The sequence below is a fragment of the Monodelphis domestica genome, chromosome 8 (assembly GCF_027887165.1).
Source record: "Monodelphis domestica isolate mMonDom1 chromosome 8, mMonDom1.pri, whole genome shotgun sequence".
Lineage (NCBI taxonomy): Eukaryota > Metazoa > Chordata > Mammalia > Didelphimorphia > Didelphidae > Monodelphis > Monodelphis domestica.
Genome location: NC_077234.1, coordinates 248,148,257 through 248,169,005, shown reverse-complemented (window position 1 = coordinate 248,169,005; position 20,749 = coordinate 248,148,257). Strand labels below are relative to the sequence as shown.

At 33.8% G+C, this 20,749-nt stretch overlaps 1 protein-coding gene across 1 annotated transcript in view; it reads left to right on the top strand.

Moving 5' to 3' along the window:
* EPHA3 (EPH receptor A3) overlaps nt 1–20,749 on the top strand; it is a 397,715-nt gene that overhangs the window by 350,724 nt on the left and 26,242 nt on the right. The window contains exons 13-14 of the mRNA XM_007500776.3: nt 1,205–1,414; nt 18,331–18,480. Coding sequence (XP_007500838.1) covers nt 1,205–1,414; nt 18,331–18,480 — 360 coding nt within the window. The remainder of the gene's footprint in view (nt 1–1,204; nt 1,415–18,330; nt 18,481–20,749) is intronic.

Below are 20,749 nucleotides of genomic sequence, written 5' to 3'. Positions count from 1 at the left end.
ATTAGGTATTCTGTAGTTAAAGGCAACTTTTATTGATAGATGCTGAACTTTCTTGGCACAGAATGGTAAAGAGAAGCCTATAAAATCATGTCCTCTTCTCCCAGCACCCAAATGTGAATGTTTTCAGATTTATTTTCCTCAAAACCAAACCTGAACAACTCCTCCCTCATACTTTGTATGCTGCCTCAAGATAGATGGGAGATAAAACAATAAATAAGAAGCATCCTAGAGACAGACCATAAATAACATCCATCTAGAATAGAAATGCTCCTTTAGTTTCCATCTTTGCAGCAGCCTCTGCTGCCTATTAGAAGCCCATCCATCTCTTCAATGGTTCTGTCTTTTTAACAAATAAGTATGAGCCCCGTATTACACCGTTAGAAGGTGACATATTCCCTCTTTACAAGAATATCACTGTGGTTCAGCACGATTGTTAGATTATCCCATAAGTGAAGTGTGGTTTCAGAAATCAATCTAGGTATGTAAGCGTACAAGGTCTGCCAATCCATTCCATCACAGTAGATATTCCTTGAATGCACACTGCCTTGAAAGTATTGCACTAGGTGCATGCGGGGCATATGAAGAGGACTAATCAATAGTTTCTGTCTTCAGAGAATTTAAAGGACACAAATTATATATATATATATATATATGTACATATATATAGTATGTAATAAAATAGCTTGAATCTCATGGAAGCTGCATGCACATCATGATATATTATCTATCTCTTGCTGCATTTAACTACTTCAAAATTATCCTGAGATGGAATATTTCTGTACAAACTTTCATATACTATTTTTTACTAACAAATTAATGTCAAATACAGTAGACTAACAAGAAGAAAAAAAGAAAATAAAGCTAAACAGTAATTGCACCGAAAGCAACTATATTCTTATTCTCATGAAAGTTTTTCTATGATAACATATACATATACATATATACATACATATGTAAAATTCAAAGAACTTTGTTGTTCACTCTGGGTTTTTTTAAAGGACATAAAGATTACTTGTAATCACCAGCTGCTCTGTTTTGATGCTTTGTTAAGCTTATTGTTTTCAGCCTGTAGCCTTGGATTGAATGCAAGTACAGTTTGTCTAATGGCAGCTGAGTAAAAGAGCTCATATCCAACACTAAAACCAAAAACTTTTGTGGAGAAACGGTGACACTTACTAATCACAGATTTCAAAATGTTTCCCAGAAACATGATGCCCAGTTTACAGTCATTCAACTAGTAGGAATGCTTCGAGGGATAGCCTCTGGAATGAAATATTTGTCAGATATGGGCTACGTTCATCGTGATCTTGCTGCCCGCAATATCCTCATCAACAGCAACCTGGTGTGCAAGGTTTCTGATTTTGGCCTCTCGAGAGTTCTAGAAGATGATCCAGAGGCTGCTTACACAACAAGAGTGAGTTGTACTTTTTATCCTTTACTTTTTATATCGCGCTAACTTGTAGTAAGTCTAAGACATAGCCAGAACCCACAAAAAGGCTTTACCACTTCATTTTCTTCTTCTTTATGGAATTCCTAATTATTAAGAGTTTTAAGAATATGTGGGTAAATTATTATTTATTTTTCATTAAATTAATAGACTTTTTTCTTAACAAATCTGAATGTAATCTGAATTATAAACTAATTATAATCTGCAGGACGCATCTCTCCTGAAAACAAACAAGTTCAGGCATGCAGACTTGAGATATTCATAATTCCTTTGGTTTCCTTTTAAATATGTTTTCTGACTATTTGGTGAAGGCTAGATAAACTCTGAAAATACCAAGACATTTTGCGGTGTTGAAAGTCAGTACATTGTTATTACTTAAATTTCTTAAAATCTACAGTTCCATTTTTTCTTCTCCATGCACTAAAGATCTAAGACCCAATTCTTTGGGTGAATAGTCCCATTTTGATTTCCCAGCTAAAGACGTTGTGTCCCAAAATGCCTATGACAGTCAGAACTAAAAATCCTAGACCTGAGTTCAGCTTAATATCCAAGCAATAGTAGGAGAGACAAGAAAATACAGTGATATAGAAATGATGGGAATATTCCTAAAGTGTATGATACTCCCTACGACATGAATTTAGGAAGTGGAATTCTCAAAGTCATGAGTATCATCATATTATTTCCATGATTTTCAGCCATGTCATGATCTAGATTTGTTTTACTTTAAATAAACCTAGATGTTAAAGAATGGTTTTATTGTCTTCCTTGCATATTAATATCCTCATGCCTGCTGGCAAATGTTATTAAGCTGAAAGCAAGAGGCATATTAATATCCAGCAGGCCAATCAAATGCAATTTAGAACAATGGTCAGCAAATCACCCAGACTGTTCTACTCCACAAAGCTGATTAGATTGGAAAGGTCTGACAAAAATCTCAACATGAATACTGTTTTCTGTTCCCTACTAGTAAAATCAGTCAATCACAATTTTGCAGCATGATATCATTTATTTAATAACAAACCTATCATCTGATGCTACAAGATAATGAATGGAAAGCTGATAGATTTATTCTGCAGGGAGTATTTTTTTATTTCATTATCTCGTCCACTTTTTGAAGATATTCAAAACCTTTAGCTGTTGCTAAATACACATGTATTGGGTCTTCTTTATTATACTATCCTTAAAAAAAAAGCAAAATTATTTTTTCAGTTAAATTGTTTGATTTGAAGTAATTTCTTAGAATGTTAAAATATATTTATCTTGAATTTTCCTTCCTTTTGATGCCAGATCCTTGCTGGTTAAAGGATAAAGGACTACCTATAATCATGGTTAATCAATTTGAGTTCCAAGGTTAGGAAAGGCTATTCTCCAGGAAATCACTTTCAAACAATGATCTCATGCTGGATCCTGAGCACAACAGAGTCCACTTTGATTTTATTTTCTAGCAGAGTAATTTATAGTTATTCTACTACTCTTTTAGAGTAAGTGTGACTATAAATGAAGCAGATATCTAAAGTTCTTGGACCTGAGTAAAATAAAATCAATAAAATATCTTATTGTTCTATTGCTGTGTTTATACCTAAAGAGATATACTAAATAGATAAAGCCAAAATATATCAAACATACTGTTGTTTTTCTTTGGGGGAGGGAATGGAGCATTCTCAAATACTCCTCCAATCCCAAACCTTTGATTTGCATCCATTAGATTTGATCTAATGGATATTCAGAGACACTTGATATTCCTAACCCAGGATATTTCTGGAACACTCCCAACAGTCCTTATGGAGGAAACAGTTCCTAGTCTAAAAAACATTGAAATATATCTTGATATGACATTTTTTAAGCCAGCGTTAAATTTAGATACTTTTTAAGAGTTCTACTTAACCATAGTTAATTTAGTAAGCTATTGTTAAGTTGGACTCTTAAAAAATCCCCTAAAATACAAGGTATAGACCTAAAGTAAGGCAATGTTTTTACTCACACACACACACCCCTACACACTCTTATAAGAACATAAACACTCAAACTGGTCGATGGTATCTATCCTGAAATGTAGTGACCCTGAGAGACCATGCATTCATTCCGCTGATGCTTTTATTGCTCATACAAATTCTTCTGTAGAGATTTCTTTCATGAGTGGCTTAAGATCATTTGGTTGACCTTCATAATCACACCTCTTTGGAGAACAGGATTCATTATGTTACCCAGCTTGGCCAATTACTTTATTCACCAAATGTGACTGAATTAGTTTTGATAATTTCTAAAAGAACTCCTTCTTTAGTGAGTAAAAACATTTCACCATAAATGAAACAGGAACTCAACTGGATGTCACCATTTAAAACTATTTATCAATACATCAATTTCAAGACTTTTACTGTCATACGTCTACATATATAGCTAATAATTTTCATGTAGTATCTTAAAGACTTCAAATATTTAAGACAGCATTCTGTATATTCATTACAAAAAATGTAAAACCCATTCCTGGGAGGAAGATATTCAGAATAAGGAGGATGAAGAGATTCAGGGTTTTTGATTAAAGCTAGCATTAAGGGCATTTAAATGATACAGTACCAAATGCAAGGAAGTCATTGTTAGAAATCTTAGAAAAAGCACTGCACTAGAGTAAAGATTGAAAGATTGATATATAGTTCCTCCAAAGGCGAAATGACTTTCCTCTTCAGCATGATGAAGCAATAGCAGTCTGAAGGAATGAATTGCCTGTGTCCCTCTCGTTATGTTTCCAGTGGCTTTTTCAGTTGAACAGAATCAGTAAAAAATAATGATAGCAATTATTGGATTTTTTTCAATTTTTTAATTAAGAGTTTTCATTGCTTAGGTATATATTCCAATATTTGTACTTATTTGGTATATTTTGATATATTTTACAATAGATTATAGGCTTCTCTGCACACTGTGGACCTGGAGAGTTGCCTAGGGGACTGAGAGGTCAATTGACTTGTCCAATGTCATACGGCCAGTAATTATGAGAGGTGGTATTTGAACCCATGTTTTCCTGGTGTGGAAGAACTCTATTCACAGTCATTTAGTCCTCTATTTTGGTAAAGACTAATCAATAAAACAAGAATGTTGAATGTTGAAGTAAAACAAGGCATCTGGGAAAGGTGTGAAAGTTGGGTCTCAAGAGCATATCGGCAATGGGTCATAACAAGGCTGCAGCTTGAATTTTAAAGCCTTTCTTTTTATTTGTTTATTTTTGTTGCTGCTGTTTTTTTTTTTTTAATTTGAGATGAATAAATTCTTTCGGCAGGCAGTGTTTCTTAGACTAATTTTTTTCTGTTACTGCAGGGAAAACAAACAAATATGGCAGTGCTTTTGTTCATGCCATTAAATTAGACTAGTTCATTTTGAGGAAAATTTACTCATATGTTTCTGATTCACCCCAATCTTATTTTTATTTTAATTAATTTTAAGTTCATCCCAAAAGTCATTAAAAAGAACTACTTAATCCTGAAGAATTTTCCGAGTTTTTTAATAAGGAATTTTCTTTGCAGAATTATATGCACATGCATGAAATGTGCCTTTCTATATTTATGAATAAATGCCTGTTTTATTTCAGAATCAAAACTTTAGAACTCATAACTTTCAGAAGATGTTAGCATTCAGGCTTCCACTTGGAGAGCACAGAAAGGAGCAACATGATAAAAAAGATGAAAAAATTTCCAATTAATTTCTTTTTCCACAGAGTCCCAAACATAGTGGATGCTCTTGGGGCAGGGAAAGTATTAAATACATTTTAATTTGTGTGGGGATTGCCAGTGTGGAACTTCTCTTCACCAACTGCTGATCAGCAAGTTAGGCTGCTCTAGCCTGTAGTCATAAAGATTTGTCTCTCTATTGCCACAAAATTGCATATTGTCAGAGGTACAACTTAAAACAAAGTCTTCCTTAAAGTAATACGGGACTATTATACACCATGTTCCTCTCAGAAGTCATATCATAAATGTTTTTGAAGGACATTAAATCTGATTTAAATCTAAGTCTGACTCTAAATTCATTTTATTATTTGATATGCCATATAACTGTCATTAAAAATAGGACAAACTAAAATCAGTATGAAAGCCTGGTTTATCTAAACTGATCCCTTCATCTGCTACTAACTTATTCATTTAAGTACTGTATACAGCCAGAGTAACAATTAACCAAGTGACCTCTCTGTTTAGCTCTGTATCTTGCCTCTTTCCACAACTCATTTATTAGTTATGTCCCAAGTGCCTTATTTTCAGATGAAAAAGATACTTGTAAAGAAACCATCTCAAGTGTAGGAAGAGCATATTTCACAGAGGAAAGTCATCATGGTAACGTGAAAATGGCAAGGCAATTGCATCTTTACTTACTAAAACTTTATCCTGAGTGAGTTTCATACTCTGTAAAATGGAGGAGATAATACAGAGTTAATTTCCCTTCCTATGGTGAATGTGGCTACTAATACTTTCATCTATTATAGACTTGTAAGGAATAAAGCCAATAATGTGATCAAAGTAGTATATAAAACATGAAGTGTTATATAAACATCAACTATTCATATCATCCATATTGCTGATGCTCATGGATAAAAAATGAAAGATGCTTCTGCCAATTGACCAAATACTCTCTTATAATTTGAAATACATGAAAATATAAGGATGTTGAAGTTAGCACTTAAATGCATGATTCAAGTCTTGTACTAATCCACTAATTATTGGATGAAAAGTATCTCATACTTGAGTATCAGCAGTTAATTTTTATAAACAAAGCTACACCCTCATTGACATGAATAATATATCCTAGGAAGTACTCTTGATGTATATGAATTTATATTATTTGAAGTTCTAATTATGTAAAATAGGGTGATTTGTTATAGAGTTCAGTAGAAGGATACAATGCTAATTTGAATAGTGTTACCACTTCAAGGGAATCCATTATTTGCATTAGTCAGGAGCTAGCTAAATACCAAAGGCTTTTTTAAAAAATGAAGATGATAATATTTGTGCAACTTGTTAAGTTAAATGATATGATTTCTGCAAAAAAGTATTTTAATCCCTTTTTCCCTAGTGGCTTATTTGGTTAACACCTTTGAGTCCCTATGATTGGCATTCACTGCAAAGAAGCCTTTTACAATCCCTAGCATAATTAAAGGCTCAACTTCTATTGTATTTCCTATGGGAAGTCTTTCATTTTGTATTCCCCAGAAACATGGAAGTTCCTTGAGGGCAGGGATTTTATCTTTATATCACAATTCTGTACAGACTGGACAATGTCATCTCCAAACAAAAGCACCTGGTGGGACTTTATTATCTATAGACCATTTGGCCTGTGCACAGAATATTCTCCATGACTCTGGCAAAGACCTTTGCTAATACAACTCCCTGTTTTCTTCATTTGATACTGATAAATACTGTACCTTTGAACAAAGCTATCTTACTATAGAAGTAGCTCTCAAGAAATTTTAATATTCCTTACATATTCTGTTTTGTTCATTTGAGTCAAATATTTTTTCTTAATCATCAAAAATATACACTCAGTGTATATTTTTTCTAGACTGTTGTGTGACTATATAGACAACTCTGCCATTAAAACAAAAATCTGTTTGTGAATGGCACATTTATTCTTTTTTAATAATTCTTCATTCAAGTCACATCCACTAACAGTGTTACACCTCTGGCCTGGGTATTCTTCGCCTCTTTACCAGTGATGGTCAACCTTTTAGAGATGGAATACCAGGCTCCATCCCCCTCCCACCCCTAGACCAAGTATTGGTCTGCCCCATGGTATGCTATGTCTCTAACCCCCATCAAGTGTCTAGTGCACCCTGACTCCCACCTTTACCCTACACAGGCAAGGGAGAAAGAAATCTATTTGGACTGCTGAGTAGGTGAAGTGAGGCATGTCCTCAGTGAGTATAGAGAGGGGAAGGGAAGTGCCCTGAGCTTTCTGCTCCCCTCTGGCTCTGCCACCTGGAAGTCACCCACCTTACCTCCTGTGTGCTCTCAATGGGCTGTTGGGCAGAGGGTTGGGTGAAATGAAAAAATGTCCTCAGGCATGATGAAGAGGGGGAGGGGAGCCATTCTGCCCAAGTCTCTTTGCCTTTCTAGTAAGGAACTGGGGTGGGGGAGGGAAACCATGTGCCCACAGAGAGTGTTCTGCATGCCATCTTTGGCACCCATGCCATAGGTTTGCCATCACTGCTCTAGACTGTCTCCCTTGATAAGCTTTAGTTATTCCCTCTATTCAGATGATTCCCTGATCTATATACTCATCCCTAACTTTTCTCCTGACTTCCAATTTCAAATCACTAAATGTTTCTTGAACATCAAACTAGATGTCCCATAAACATCTTGAATTCATGATGTCCCAAAGAGAACTCATAACACCCCCCCAAGAAAAATCTTCATTTCTTCCCAACTACCCTATTATTGTCAAAGACAATTACCATATTCTCTCAATTATCTAGACTCAACCTAAGTATCATCCTTGACTCCTCTCCCACATTCATTCCACAAAACTACATCTTGTGATTCACATTCTCTTGTGCATAAAATGACACAGCTATAAGCTCCTATCACCTCATACTTTGACTACTGCTGGTTATTCTCCCTGTCTCAAGTATATCCCTATTCCAGTCCATCCACTATTCAGCTACCAAAGTGATCTTCCTAAAGCTTAAGTCTGACCATGTTACTCCCTTAACTAACCTCCTGTAGCTCCCTAATATCTGTAGATTCAATCATAAAATATTCTTTCCAGTCTGTCTACTCATACTTCCCCCCTTCTGTCCATACAATAACTCCAGATCCCTATTATGTGACTTTTTATTAGCTGTTTGTCATATCTTTGAATGCTCACCTTCCTTACCTAGGACCTCCTGGTTCCTCTGGCATCCTTCAAACCGCGACTCAAATCGTATGTTCTGCAGGAGTCTTTCTCCCACTTACCCCAGTGCCTTTCCATTGAGATTACCTCTTATTTAGAATGTGAACTCCTTAAAAGCAATTCATATTCCAGACAACACTAAAATGATCAGATATTCAATCTTCTCTAACCATCTTCCACCTTGATGTGTTTGTGTAGCTTCTCTCCTTTTCCTTCACATTTCCATCTAAGAAAAGAATTTTCTTTCTTCAAGACCTTTCTCAGAGTTCTGTTTCCATGAAGTTTTTCCTCAGGCTTTTTGGGCTTTCCCTCTGTCAGAAATGCCTCTTCCCTCCTAAATACCTTTCTATTCAACATTGCCTATTTATGTATCACAACTTGAAGTTACTTGTATACATGCTTTATCTGCCCACTAACTTACAAATTCTTTTTCTTAAATTTTTAAAATTTAATTAATTTAGGATATTTTTCCATGGTTACAAGATTCTTGTTCTTTCCCTCACCTTCCTCATCCCCCTCCAGTAGTCAACATGCAATTCAACTGTTTTACAAGTATCATTGATCAAGACCTATTTCCGTATTATTAATATTTGCAGTAAAGTGATCATTTTCAGTCTGCATCCCTAATCATATCCTCATTGAACCCTGTGATCGAGGAAATGTCTTTCTTCTATGTTTTTACTCCCACAATTCTTTTCTTAATGTGGATAGTTCCTTCCCATAAGTCCCTCAGAATTGTCCTAGATCATTGCATTGCTGCTAGTAGAGAAATCCATTACAACTTACAAATTCTTTGAGGAAAGATACTATATAATTCTATTCCCATGTATATATACAGATACACATACACACACATACAATCTGTCTGTAGTCCAAAGCCTATGGCTAGGCATTCAGTTCGTTTTCTTCCCTTTCATTCAGACAAAGAAGTAATTAGTTCTGCCTCTCTTTGCCTATCCTGGATAGCCATCCCTTTCGTTCTTCTACCTTAACTCCTCTTAAGCAGTAAAACCCAGCTGTGGGAGTTTTATTCATTCTGGAATTAATTCTTTCAATGAGTTGATTCTAATACATTGCTACAAATGTGTGCTAAATACATTTTATGGGCCATTCTGGAGGAATGGAAGATATATATATATATGTTAGAAATTTTTTTCTTCCAAATTCCACTTTTGGAATGAAATGCATTTTAAAATTTATAAACTTTTTTTAGAAATATGAACACTTAAAAGAACAGTAACAAGAAGAAACATGCTTAAAGTGACTAATGATTTTTCCAATTATGCTATTCTTAAAAGTAAAGTATACATTGTATGCATTAGAGATAGCATATAATGCTTAAAATTTCCAGATGTTAGCATTGTATATGTCCCCCCTACCAGATTATTGAAAAGTCATGTCTTTGTATTTCAGTTCGTGGATCAGAATGTAGTACAATGAAACAAAAATTGTCCTGACTTTCAGGAAAACTTATGCATTTCAAACAATCAAAAGAGTCTTCAAAGTTCTAAATTTTGTATCTTTGCTGCCTTAGAACAAATCACTTTATCTCCCTTTGCGGAATCAACATCTGTTGGATCCATTCAGCTAGTGGTCCCTAGATTTGAACTACTGGGGATTACAGAAGATGGCTCCCCAGAGAAGTTTTCTTTGGATTCCCCTTCATCTTGCTGTCTACTGGATGGGTCATCAAATGATGGCTAGATTCCTGGCAATTTCTTAAATTTTTAGATTTTAGATTGAACAATTCAATCCTTCCCTTCCCTCCATTTCAATTACTCCTCTAGTAAAATGGGTGGACTACATATTTTCTCAGTGCAAACTCTAGTAATTGGTGTTCCTTAAGTAGATAATCCAAAATCTTTTATCATTTTAAGTATAACATAATAGCTCAAAATTAGGAGGTGCAGCTTTTGGTTAGGAAAAGATTGTTCTGATTCAATAGAGAGATAAACACTTTAGGTAACCTCGACAGACATTGGAGAATTATGATTAAATCTTAGAAGATTTTAGCAATTAATTTTCTTTTTATTTTAGAAACCATACCTCCTTCCCCACATCGCCTCGAGTTCCCTCAAAGAAATAGGATGAAATTAATTCACTAATATAGATTTCTGAAAAATGTAAGCACTTAGCTGGACGTTTAATTAAAATCACTCAGGTCTATAAAAATATGTTGTAAGTCTTTCAAAAAAAGCTTTCTGTGATTCCTATACTCACCACAGAGAAAAGCTTTGTATTATTCCAACTCACCCTAGACTTGAATTTCAATATTCTATGGCATCTTCACAGAATCTTCAAGTCTTATTCATGTGACTTCCACATATTATTTGTAATATACTTTTAACATGCTCTGAAGGAGAGGAGAAATTTAGTAATACTGTAATTAAATCAAAAAGTAAAAGGAGCCAGAAATTTCAGAAATACTTCGATATTTTTAACAATTATTTGATCCTAGCAGAAAGGAAACAAAGTTCATAATTCTAAAGCCCTGAGAAAAAGAGACCAGAATCATTCATTTCCTAAATTTAGTGCTTAAGGAGAAATTGGTATTGAAAATAATAGACTTTAAGAATTGGTATTGAACTAATTGGCAAAACTCTGATTCAAATTATTCCGCTGTTTATAACATAAAAGATCATATTATAGTTTGTTTTCTTTTTAGTCATACTCCATGTATGATTTCATATATATTGAAGTTTAAAAAATGGATTATGAGAACCTTGCATACTCTAACATATCACCTCAAATAATTGTTTAGTTATAAAAAATCTGTTTTCATGAGAATATCATACAGCAATCTATAAAACAGTTTAAAATTGAACTTATTTACATGCATGATTTATGGAATACACAAAAGTCACTTTGCCAACCCAAAATGAAATCAACAAGAGATTTAACATCTCAGCCAATTTTTAAGAATAGTTTAAAAAATAAATATAATCATTGGGAAATTAGATGTAACCATCAGTGATAGAAATAACATTTTCTTGGCCTCATCAAAGACAAGTTCTTTCAGTCTATTAAAGTATGTGTTCTACTACTAAAAGATGGATAAAATTTGCAGAGATTGCCACTCAAGCTTGAAATGAAGTTTATATATATATATGTATATGTATATACATATATATAGGGGGAATCCATAATTTTTATTACTGAGTGATCTTTAGGTCAGGCAACTGGGAATTTGCCTCAGAGCAGCAAGATTTGGAAGGAACAAAAATTTAATTTAAGCACTCTTTGAACCCCTGGATTCCTAGGGGTATGATAGCGAATAGTAGTGCGGAGATGGCCCTAGAGTACAGAACTCACCCTTTAGCCCAGGACCCAAAAAGTTACTGAAGCAATTTTCTGTAGTGATGAAATTGTGGATGTGCCCCAGGTATCAGACTATCAATTAATCTTTTATTACCATTCCTCCTATTCAAACAAGGTTTTAAAATTTTTTTATTGATATATTTTATCTTTATATTGTCTGAGTTTTAACCTGAATCCTCCCTTCTCTCTTTGTCTCTCAGAGAGCCATCTTATATAACAAAAGATTTTTCTAAAAAGAAAAAAGGAAGATCCCAAGCAATATAAGGATTTTTTTTTTTGTGGGGAAGGGCATAGAAAAGTGTGCATGTGTGTGTGTGTATTTTAGGGGGTAACAATTAGGAATAAAAAATATATTGATTCTGTAATGATTTTATCAAAGAACTTGACAGTCAGGATTTTGTATATTTAATGTATTTAAGTGTGATACTGTCAGGTTCATAGGGTCTCACAATGAAGAAGAGTCTTATCATGAAATATGGCTAAAATAAAATCTATAGATCAGCTTCTACTATGATTTATTTTTTAGCTATACAATTTTGCCTTCAAAGACTTGTATCCAATTTCTATCATATTACTGGGAGTTAGATTTGTATAACAGTGAATAATGTCCCTTGGGGTTGTTTTGTTATTAATGTCTCTTTAAACAGATTATTAAATTGATAACTCATTCACAGAGCTACAAGAAATTTCATTTAGATGGCACTTCACATTTCCCAAAGAAGGGTTTCACAAAGGAATAAAAACTGGATATTTCCCCTCCCATGTCACGGAGCCTTTACCTGGTTGTTGAACTCTCTCAACTTCTCTTGACCCTCATAGATATTTGATTTTTTTCTCATATAAAAATTGTAGAGATAGACTAGGGTATTAACATTTGGTGCCAATATCAAACAAAAGGCATTACAGGAATTGGTACTGAAGAACCTCAAATAGTTTTGTTTTGCATGAACAAAAGCTGAGATACACAGAGTCCTTGGAATCCCATCAAATTGATTGGACTAACTTATTTATTCCCACTCAGAATGTTCTCTCAGGAGAAGTTGCCCTTTGTCTGATGGAGACCTTAGTTCCTAGGATTATGAGTTTTAATTAGAGACTGAAGAGAATTGTAGAGACCAGGAAAACCTCACAGATAACATATCTTAAAAAATTAATGATGGTACTACCACCGACACATATATCGGGGTCTGACATTAATAAAGCAACCAACCAATAAGAATTTATTAAGTGCCTATGATGTCCCAGGTACTGTGCTAAAGTGATATGGATTTTCATATGTAGTTCATGCCCTCAGGGAGCTTACATTCTATTTGGGGAGGTAGACTATAATACAAATACATACATACACACACACTCATGCACAAACACATACACACACACACACACACAAATTCAATGCATCATGTTTCCATCCTTCACCAAGATAGGAGAGAGACAGTTATTTATGGGAGAGTCAGAATAGGTTCCATATAGAAAGTGGTTCTTGAACCAAGGAAACACAGGATTCTAAGAGATAAAAATTAGGGAAGTATCTTCTAGGAACAAGGGTCAGCCAGTGCCAAGGTACCAAGATGAAAGATGGGGTGTCTTAAATGAGATAGAGCAATCAATCAATTGTAGCTGTGTGGACAGTATGTGAATGGGAGTTAAGTATAATAAAGCTGGAAAGGTAGATTAGGGGCAGGTTAGAAGGGCAGAGGTATGCAAGCTATACATTCTCAGGTAAATCACAGCCTAGCCCAGACTGTTTTCTTCTCAGTAATATAACTGATTGGATTCAAAAATATCTAAGATTCTTTCTCTTAAATCATTTTTCATGCTGTGCATACATGAGGTTTATAATACTGAATCACTGTTAGTAAGAAATACCTTTCATTTATTTTCCAGAAGTTATAATGGATTATATTGAACCATCCGTGTGCTTCCACATCATCCCTTTTATGATTAATGAGACACATTTATAAGACAACTGGCCCAATATGAGAAAGACAGCAGGTATCTATGGATATATGACCCAGTTGATCTATGTAGACAAGCCACAATGATAGCACAGACCATGTGCTTAATAAATATTTATTGATTAACTGATTTATAGTCAATCCTTTTTTCTCTATTATAATGTTATAATTAGGCCATCTGAGTTTAAACCTATCAAAAATGCATCTTTGTATGCCTTTAGTTTAATGAATATCCAGTTTACATTTAAGATTCAAGGTTATCAGCTACCGTCTCAACACATTATTTGACAAATACAAATCATATTTATTACATCTTTCCCCTAAACCAATAGAGAGGGAAGATATCACAACCCACAAATCTTTCTTTAGTACTTATTTTATATTGCTTCATCATGTAGGTGAACATCTGGAAGATTCCTTCTTCCTTTAATTAAATACATGTATACACAAATATCAGAACTTAAAGGCAAACTAAATTTGTCCTGGTTCAGAAGAAGGGAGCCGTAGAAGGAACAAGTAAGAAGTGTTACTAGTCATTGGAAAACACACTGTTGCTTAAAGAGGAGAAAAGCCCTGATTTGCACATGTAAGCCCAGAAAGCTTTGCCAACATAGATGGTTTGTCATGTCTTCAGTGCATCTTTCATGTTGTCTTCATCATCATTTGTAGACCCATCTAGACCTGCTAATTGTCTGTGTGTTCCATAAAGGTGGAGGCTGTGCCTTATTGATCTTCATATCTCTACTAAGGGATAATGTAACAGAATACACATCGTAGAAGCTTAAAAAGAAAGTTTGTTGATTTTCATAAAATATCTCTGATAAAAGAATGATATCCAAGATAGCTAGGAAAAGACTACCAATACAAAAGACCCTAAAACCTTCCCTACTTGATAAGTGCGCAAAGGATACAAACAATTCTCAAAGAGTAATTGAATGAATCAATGAATGAAATTTAAGTTCTTACTATATGCCAGGCACTATACCAGCTGTTGAGGTTATAAATACAAGTAAGCAAAAGCCTTGTCTGCAAAAGCTGACCTCTGATTAGGGAAGACAACAAATATAGTGAGAGCAAGGGGCAGGAAGGACTGCCAGATTATTGGCGTCTGCTCTCCAAAATGTTAGTATTCATTTGGTTGCTATTCTCAGAGCTGCAGTGTGAAATCAGCATAACATGAGAGCACTTACAGCAGGAATGTCATGGAGATGGCCAGGAAGTGTCAGGAGGCACCTAGATCTGAATGAAAGCTGAGCTCCCAGTGGCCTTAGATAAATGCCATTGTCATTGTCATTATCATTCATATTAGCTGGCTTTATCTCATTCCAACCATGGTTTTCCTGTTCAGTTAGGTAGAGATGAGAAAGAAATAGTGCCTTCTTCAGGATTCCATGTTCAGTATTCTATTTATTTCATTACCTAGCTGCCCACATTTGGTAAGGAAATAAATACCTCACTATTATTTTGGAGATTAAGAACTGTAAGACTGAGTGATGGGTTTACATTTGTGGATAAAGAGAGTTGGCCTTGAGAAAAGTTGTGAAGTTGTTAAAAATGTAGGCTACTGTTGTCTCTTCAATCTGCCCCCCCCTTCCTCCCAGATGGAATTTTCTGTCTTCCAAACTCTTCATGGAATGCTTTCTTACCTCCATAAAAATTTTTCTAAAGGAAAGACCCAATAAATCTATTCACGCAAAGTCCTAGGGTACTGACAGGTAAAGTTTTATCTATCAATAAGTCTAAATATTTGCAAAATTTCCATTTTAACAAAGAACAAAAATAAAAATATGAATCAAATCATTCAACCCCCTAATTTTAATATTTTAGGCATCGAGAAGATATTGCCAGAGAATGAGAATTCCCAGTGACATTATGAATTGTACTTACTTTAACAGAGTATTACACTTGTTTAGGTCAGTGACAGACAATAACAATGAAACAATTTTCAAACAAAATGAATGTTTGGAATAGATAAAGGGGATCACATATACGTATACATGTATAAAAGTAGCAAGATGTATCACTTGTAACAACATAATAGATTACCTTTTCTTGTTGAATTCAGAATATCCAAAGCTATTGAGTTTTGGATAGTTAAGAAGGTAGGGTGTTTTAATAAAAATATTTTATCCATGCTAAAAAAAATAATCAGGGTTTAGCAAGTGAAATTTCCCAAATGAGAAGTCATAATGTATTAGAATAGTTTCCCAAAGAATTACTAGCCACTATTAAGTTTTTGTCAACTAAAAATTCTCTTTAAATTAAAGTTCTTGAAGGAATCTTATAAAATTTCAAATTGTTTTTACAAAAAGGTTGGCATTCGAAACCTACATTGTTATTATAATTAAATCAAAAGAGCAAAACTCTTCACAAACATCATAGCCTGGGTAGGGCATATTTTCATCTTCCATATTGTGTTGATAGAGGAATGATTATATATTTAGTGCCATAAAAGAAATCATGAGCTTTGGGGAGCCACTTTGGAGGAATAACTTACTTGAGCATTCACTGCTTGCAATATTAATGGATACACTACAGAATTCCCAGTGAAGTCAATGAGATTCATGAGACTCAAATTCTCTTTGAAGAGGTTTGGGGTTACAATCCCAATAGAGATCCCCTTGACAGCATTTACATCCTTATACAAAATGTCAAGTGAAAAGATTCCCTTGCCAAGTTGGAGTCATGTCCTTTAAAAAAAGGGATTGCTGCCCAGAACTTTTGTCTTCCTTTAGAAATTCAATTAGGAAATACTCACCATTCTACCCCTGCTTAAAAAAAAGAGAGAGAGGAAAGAAACAAAAACAGCCATGATGCATGAAACATTGTCAGAGTATCTCATTTCATTTTCAGGTCAAATGGAAACTTGTAAATTAAAGGATTCACGCTAGTGGTGTGCATGTTTAGTGGAGTAGACCTGGGCATGATGCAGCATAGTGACCAAAGATTTATAATGGTTGAATAATGCAGAGCATAAAGGTGTTTCTTGCCTTCATAGGTCCTTTGGACCTATTTAGAAGAAGGAAATATATTCACTTGTGTTTTGAAGACATTCAACGTTCAATGGAATATAGGTGATCAGTTAACTATCACACAGATAATTCTTTTTTTAAACATTAAGTAATATTGTGAGGAAGGATTGAGAAAGGATGATTTGGCCATATTAGAAATGTTGAAATATTTGGATATAAAAGCCCCAGAATTTAATATTTGAACTCTTTTTTTCAAGAAAAGTTAACATCATACCTCAAAAATGGAAACTTGGACCACATTTGGGAATCAATTATTGATAAAATTTTACCTACTTAATTATGAGTTTGAATTCTGTACAGAACCACTTGAAATATATGGGGGATGGGGCTGAAAAGAGAAAAAAATATGTTGGGGGCAGAAAAATCTGGTTTTCATTTTAAAATAGAGGGAAATGTGTCCTCTAGGACAAACCTTTAGAGTTGGGGGGGGGGGAATATTAAGGCTTTCATTACCTCCTACTTGAATTACTACAATAGCTTACCAGAGTGTATCAATGCTTCAGACTTTTCCTCTCTATATCGTTTAACCCCCAAGGTAAACTCTGTCTTAGTAATTCTTTGCACCTCTCATCATCACTAACACAGTATATAGTTAAAAGTAAATTAAAAAGTACGAATAAAATATAAGTTCTAGGGATTGTTTCATTCTTTGTATTTGAATCCTTAGCACCTAGAACAATGACTAGAGCATTGTAGATGATTAATAAATGTTTGTTGATTGATTCAAGAAATATTTGCTAGCTGATTAATTTATTAATTGATAAATCTGTTGAGGATAGGTATTTGTATTATATAACTAGACATAAATGAGATTACTTAGGCAAGTCATAGAACACCCAAAGAAAGAAGAGGAGATATATTATTAATCTAACATATATATAATATAATATATTATGTTATATTAATGACAATTTTAATAAAATATAAATATAACCACTTTAAATGGCTGGGACTGAATTTTATTTATTTGAATTACCTGATGAAATATATATACTTAGATAAATTTACATAAAAAACCTATATCTGTCTATATCTACATCTACATCTACATATATATATATATATATATATATATACAGAGAGAGAGAGAGAGAGAGAGAGAGAGAGAGAGAATTGTTGTACAGTTATTTAAATCATGACAAACTCTTGGTAATACAATTTGGGGTTTTCTTGGCATAGACAATAGAGTGGCTTGTCATTTTCTTCTCCAGGTGATTTACAAATGAAGTAATGCAACCTGGGTCAATTCATTTGCCCAGGGTCACAGAGCTAGTAAATGTCTGAGGCCAGATTTGAACTCAGGAAAATAAGTCTTCCTGACTCTAGGTCACCACTCTATCAACTGTACCACCTAGCTGTATACAACTGTGTGTGTTTGTAAGTGTGTGTTTACGTTGCAAGGTTTTCAAGAATCTATGTATATCAATAAAGGTTAAAATTTTGTTTCTTGAAATTGATTTGATGCCATTTGAATCCATTTTTTAATGACAAAACAAGATGAAACAAATATTGTTGATGGAATTCTATGGGCTATAGCATAAATTAAACTGGTATCATAGACATTGTAAATTCCCATTTTTTATAAATCAGTAATTTGTTTAAGATTACATTGGACATTCGGGAATGATGTGCAGTTCACTCATGAAGAAATAAATAATGTTGATAGATAATATAATTCCTGTGTTTTAAAATTGCTTTAAAGGGGGGAAAGATCCCAATTCGATGGACATCTCCAGAAGCAATTGCATATCGCAAGTTTACGTCAGCCAGCGACGTATGGAGCTACGGAATTGTTCTCTGGGAGGTGATGTCCTATGGAGAGAGACCATACTGGGAGATGTCCAATCAGGATGTGAGTATATTGTAGTCTTTGAGTTATGTGCTCAGATAAAGAATCAAGCTGTGCAAGGAAGTGGAGCATAATAAACCCAGGTGGCTTCCTGTTTTTGACATTGAAGCTGAAGAAATGAAAATGCTCCCATGTAATACAAAGGTATTAGTTAAATTCCTTTGCAAGGGTTTTCCATCCCCAAGATAGAGTTTAGAGATGAAACTCAAAATGAAAGCATTTGTACTAAGATTTTAATGAAATAAATGACCATAGAGACATCCAGTAAATAGCAGGCAGAAACACAGGGCTTGATTTGTTTGAAAGACTTTTTGGCAGAAAATTGTTTTCATACAACATTATATACATGTATGTCTTTCATCTTTTATAGATCTAATTAATGTATCTATGCCAACATTATTGTTTACTGAAGTAGAGCACTTCCCAAAGTAAAATTTAAACAAATCTGCCATTTTGTTTCCTTTGACATATTATGCATAAATTTATTCCACATTAGTCAGAGTTCTTAACCTTTTTTTATATTACAGACACTATTGGTAGTCAGGTAAAGCCCATGAACTTCTTTTCAGAATAATGTTTTTAAGTGCATAAAATATAAGTGTTGCAAAGGAAACTAATTATATTAAAATTCAGTTATCAAAAAAACAATGGGATAAATGACCCTAAAGAACCCTTACCCTAGATGGAAGGATAAAATGTTAACCTTCTGTCAAAACTGTGCTTATTTTCAAAAATACTTTAATATTTATATGTCACTTTTTATAATATTTTATCCATTTTTCAAAAATAAAAACATATTGAAATTAAGCTTGCCTTATTCCATTATGATGACATTTCAGTCATTCATAGTAAAATAAACACAAATTTGGCTTTCTTTGCCTCTACCTCACTCCCAATTCCCCTCACTATTAAAACCAACTTAATTTTTAAACTATTTATTTGTTTGTTTGCAATATTTAAATCAAATATTGATAAACTTAAACACCCTCTCCTATTAGAGAAGTCATCGTTTGACAAAAAGATATATATTTATATATATAATTATTTATGTCATACCTTATTTCTATTTATCAATTTTTTCTCTGGAAGTAGACATACACAAGTCATTCTTCAAAGAATATATTTGTAGCTGTATATAATGTTCTCTTGGTTCTGCTTGTTTTGCTCTTCATGTAGGTCTTTCTATGTTGTTTTTTTTCCCAAGAATTAACCTATCTGTCATTTCTTATGATGTAATAATTCCATCACAACCACATGCCACAGTCTACCATTGATGGGCATTCTTTCAGCTTTGAGGTTTTTGACATCATCACAAAGAGAGCTACCTTAAATATTTTAGAATATGTAGTTTCTTTTTCTTTTTCTTTGACCACCTTAGGAAATAAATATTATAGTGGTATTGCTAGGTAAAAAGGTATACACATTTTATAATGTTTTGAGTATAAATCCAGATAGAGCTTCCCAAAATTTTAAAAATATTTTAAGCTATTTTGTTCCCCTAAGTAGCAATTTACTACTCTGGATTTTGATACCTGATATAACATAAAAATGAATAAACCTGCCTTTTTACACTATAGGTAGAAGTATTCAAGTGTAGGAGTGATGTTAAATTACTTTACAAAAAAAAATCCAAGCACATTAAGTAACTTTTTAGTTATTCCCTATGTTATCAAAGTAATTCCCAAGTTGAAATATACTCCAAATGCCAATTATTATGCTTTTTTCTTGCTCTCAATTCATAGAAATAACACGTTTGCCTATATTATAATGCATGATGCAATGCTTTAATATCTCAAGCACCTTTCAGTGGAAGGTTTTCATCATTTTCTAAAATAGTGAGAACATAACAAAGTTATATGGCAAGGGTTCATTTCAGTCTTGCATGGCTCATTCTGGTATGTCAAGGCCCTCAAAGTCTCTGGATTTTATTTTTTAATTGATCAAATAAGTGTGGCGAGCACAGTGGGAAAAAGTACTGATTTCAGTCAGAGGACCAGGATTCAAATAATAGCTCTGTAATTTACCGCTTTTTAAAAAATCTTTTTGGGTCTCGTTACTTTACTCATTGGTTTAGTAAGATAATTAACTCAATAACCAACACATAATTCTATCTTACAATCCAAGACAGCTTTTCAATAAAATATGGTTGTAAAATTGATTATTGTATCACCCCTCGATATTAGATCTAAAAGTGAAAATGCAGTGAATATATGGGAAGAGAAGAGATGAAGAGTGGGAATGGAGGTGGGGAAGAGAGTGAAGACCTTGACTA